Genomic DNA, 3,171 nt, shown 5'->3' on the forward strand with positions numbered 1-3,171 from the left:
AAATGTTATTATTACCACAAACCTTCACATAGGATTATTTCAGTAATTGCCCTAATGTGTCAGGGTGAAATTACACAGCAAACTTCAGTGGGCCAGAGAGTGAGGGCAAAAATGTTCTGTTACTAATGTACTATGTATTAATGTTACTAATGTAACCTCGGTTTCCTGAGATAAGGGAAAAAGCTTTGCATGGGGAAACTCCCGTGTACTCTCGCATGCAGCCTTATAACATGGCAGGCTATGCAATGCTTCTTCCCTTGTCTCAGGGAACCGAGGTTATGTTAGTAACCAGAGCGTTCCCTATTGAACGGTCTCTCTTGATGCGTTGCTACGCATATGGGGAACGCATCCAATAGTGCCGTGCTGTAAGCAAGTGCAGAACTAAACCACACTGCGAGCCCAGCCCTGGAGCACCCATAATGAGGGCTCCTAAGAAGCATGTGCCAATTATGAGATCCAAGCCAACAGGCTGGGGTCTACATAACAAGAAAGACCTTCCTTCGAGCTAGGAAGAGCCAGAAGGGTGATAACTTAGTTCCAGAAGTAGGGTAGTCTTAAGCGACAGGGGCCGTAAGTCGGCCGACTGGAGCGGCTCAAAGGGAGGCCCTCATAGGGCAATAATGACTATGGATAAGTTTCATGTCGGAACAGTGTGAGGATGAGGTGGGTTTAGCCTCCAAGCTCCCCTCAAGAACTTAGCGTCCAGGTTGTTTTTGCCGACTGACTGGCCAGCCAGAAGAGTGTGATTCTCCGCAATGGCTGCCACATAGACTTTGAGCATGGAAGGGGTGCGCCCCTTATACAGCAGCTCTTGCAGAAACAGTGGCAAACCGTGCCGAGCCGAACCGTGCCATGCCGTACTGAGCCGTGCCGAGCCGTACCACGCAGTGGAAAAGCGCCATTAGTTCCAGAAGTAGGGTAGTCTTAAGCGACAGGGGCCGTAAGTTGGCCGACTGGAGCGGCTCAAAGGGAGGCCCTCATAGGGCCATAATGACTATGGATAAGTTTCATGTCGGCACAGTGTGAGGACGAGGTGGGTTTAGCCTCCAAGCTCCCCTCAAGAACTTAGCGTCCAGGTTGTTTTTGCCAACTGACTGGCCAGCCAGAAGAGTGTGATTCATCGCAATGGCTGCCACATAGACTTTGAGCATGGAAGGGGTGCGCCCCTTATACAGCAGCTCTTGCAGAAAGGTTTAGACGGATGACATGTCACAAGAGGATGGGTCTAGGATATTCGTCAAGACACGCATTTTGATGTAACTTTGTCTGCATTTGTTTATCCAAGCACAAAAAAAAGCTGAAGATAACTTAATTGAGGATTTGCGTGCTGTCTGATGCAGCTGTCTGTGTGTGCACAGCACTGCGCGCAGAAAACTTCTAGCGTCATCTTCTCACAGCGTCTTTTATGCTCACCTTGTGCCTTCAGACAATCCTAATATCAGTCCTGACAGGTGAGTTTGAACGAGAATGCACGCGTTGATGGTAACGCATAGACTGACATTGCGTGAAAATGTGGACAGTGCCAAAATAAGGTGCCTATTTATACTACGTTTCGATATTTTAAGCGTGGCATTGATAAATCGTATCGTTACACATTTGATCGATGTGAAGATGTTATAATTTGTTTTTTTTAATAAACTTTGAAAACATCCTTACACTTCGAGGCCGCCATTGTTGTTTGTGTGGCAGTACATCCTGCGTGATGACATCAAATGGTTGACACCCATTGTCTTGATGCTACAGCGCGATAAACATCTTTTCCATCTGAACCCGAGCGTAACAAACAAGGAGGATAACATAGGAAATAATACTCAAAATGTACATTAAATTGAAGACAATCAGGAAGGTAAGGAGGTGAGAGTGCGCAAAATCAATGGTGTCTGTGCAGCAGGTGCTAGTCTATGCCAACTGAGAGAAGAGGGAGGGAGCGTGTTTGTTGTTAAGAGCTCTTAATCTACTGTTCTCCTCAATGAGTATCGCTATGGTCTCTTGTAGCTGATCTCCATGAATGGAGTATTTTAACACCTCCTGACCAAACAACTGAAAAGTGTGCCGTCAAAGACTAAACAAACAGTTCTCATTATCTCCCGTCTTTAACTCTTCAGTTTTCATCTGTGTGTTAAAGAATCCAGGAGTATCAACTACAGACACTTTCCTGACTTTGTTTTTGTTGCTGTTTTCTCTCCTCTTTCTCTTTTGGTGTCCTCTCTTCTTCTCTGAGCATCTTCAAGCATCTGATTACTGTAGTGTCCTCCTCCATTCTGCTTTACAATTGTGTCAATCTTCTGCAGCAGATCATTCACCTGCTCTCTGTTATTCTGATCTCTGTTGTTGAAGACGTGAAATCTACCTCCACACTGATCAACTAAATCTCTTAATCGACTGCTCCACTTAATGATTTCCTCTATGGACACATCATCTAGCTGATCTCCATGAGTGAAGAGAATGATGGAGTATTTTAACACCTCCTGACCAAACATCATCTCAATCATCTGAATAATATGTAGCTCCTGCTCAGTGATCCTTGCATTTACATTAAACACAATGAGAAAAGCGTGCGGTCCAGGATTGGATAAATCAACACTTTTCATGATCTCTGTCATTGACTCTTCATGTGTCATCTCTGTGTCAAAGAATCCAGGAGCATCAACTACAGTCACAGATCTGTTTGAAACAGTGGTGTGAGCAGCTGAACATTCACGGGTTACTGATGATAAAGTCAATGCAGATGTGAACTCTTTCCGTCCCAGTATTGTGTTTCCAGCTGCACTTTTGCCAACACCACTTTTTCCCAGGAGCACTAATCGTCTTTCTGACACTGTAAGCGCTGCTTTGTTTACAGCGGTAACCAAGGAAACGCTGTGTTGCTGCTGTTCCATGAGGCCAACCAGTGTTGCCAACTTTGTGACTTTGTCGCTAGATTTATCAACTTTTAAGCCCCCTCTAGTGACTTTTTTTTTTTTTTTTCTCAAAAAAGCGCATAGCGACATCTTGGACAAACCTTCTTCATTTCTGAGACTCGCCGGTGCTGCTGCACGAGTGTGAGGTCTTGCTTTCCCAGCACGCACATGCCTCTCCCTGCGTCTGCTCTGTTCAGCAAGCGGCTGTGAGGAGCAGTGCTTTCAGTTAAAATAGATATTCTGTCGCTTCTAACTCTATTTTACATGCAAA

The 3,171-nt window shown here is 45.2% G+C and overlaps 1 protein-coding gene across 1 annotated transcript; it reads right to left on the reverse strand.

Moving 5' to 3' along the window:
- Positions 1-2,096: 2,096 nt before the first annotated feature.
- Positions 2,097-2,879, reverse strand: LOC107716605 (GTPase IMAP family member 4-like). Its single transcript, XM_016523102.1, has one exon. The coding sequence runs from the start codon at positions 2,877-2,879 to the stop codon at positions 2,142-2,144; it is 738 nt and encodes a 245-aa protein (XP_016378588.1). The 3' UTR covers positions 2,097-2,141.
- Positions 2,880-3,171: the final 292 nt, after the last annotated feature.

This window comes from Sinocyclocheilus rhinocerous, unplaced genomic scaffold (genome assembly GCF_001515625.1).
Source record: "Sinocyclocheilus rhinocerous isolate Xijiao unplaced genomic scaffold, SAMN03320098_v1.1 scaffold1592, whole genome shotgun sequence".
Taxonomy (NCBI): Eukaryota; Metazoa; Chordata; class Actinopteri; order Cypriniformes; family Cyprinidae; genus Sinocyclocheilus; species Sinocyclocheilus rhinocerous.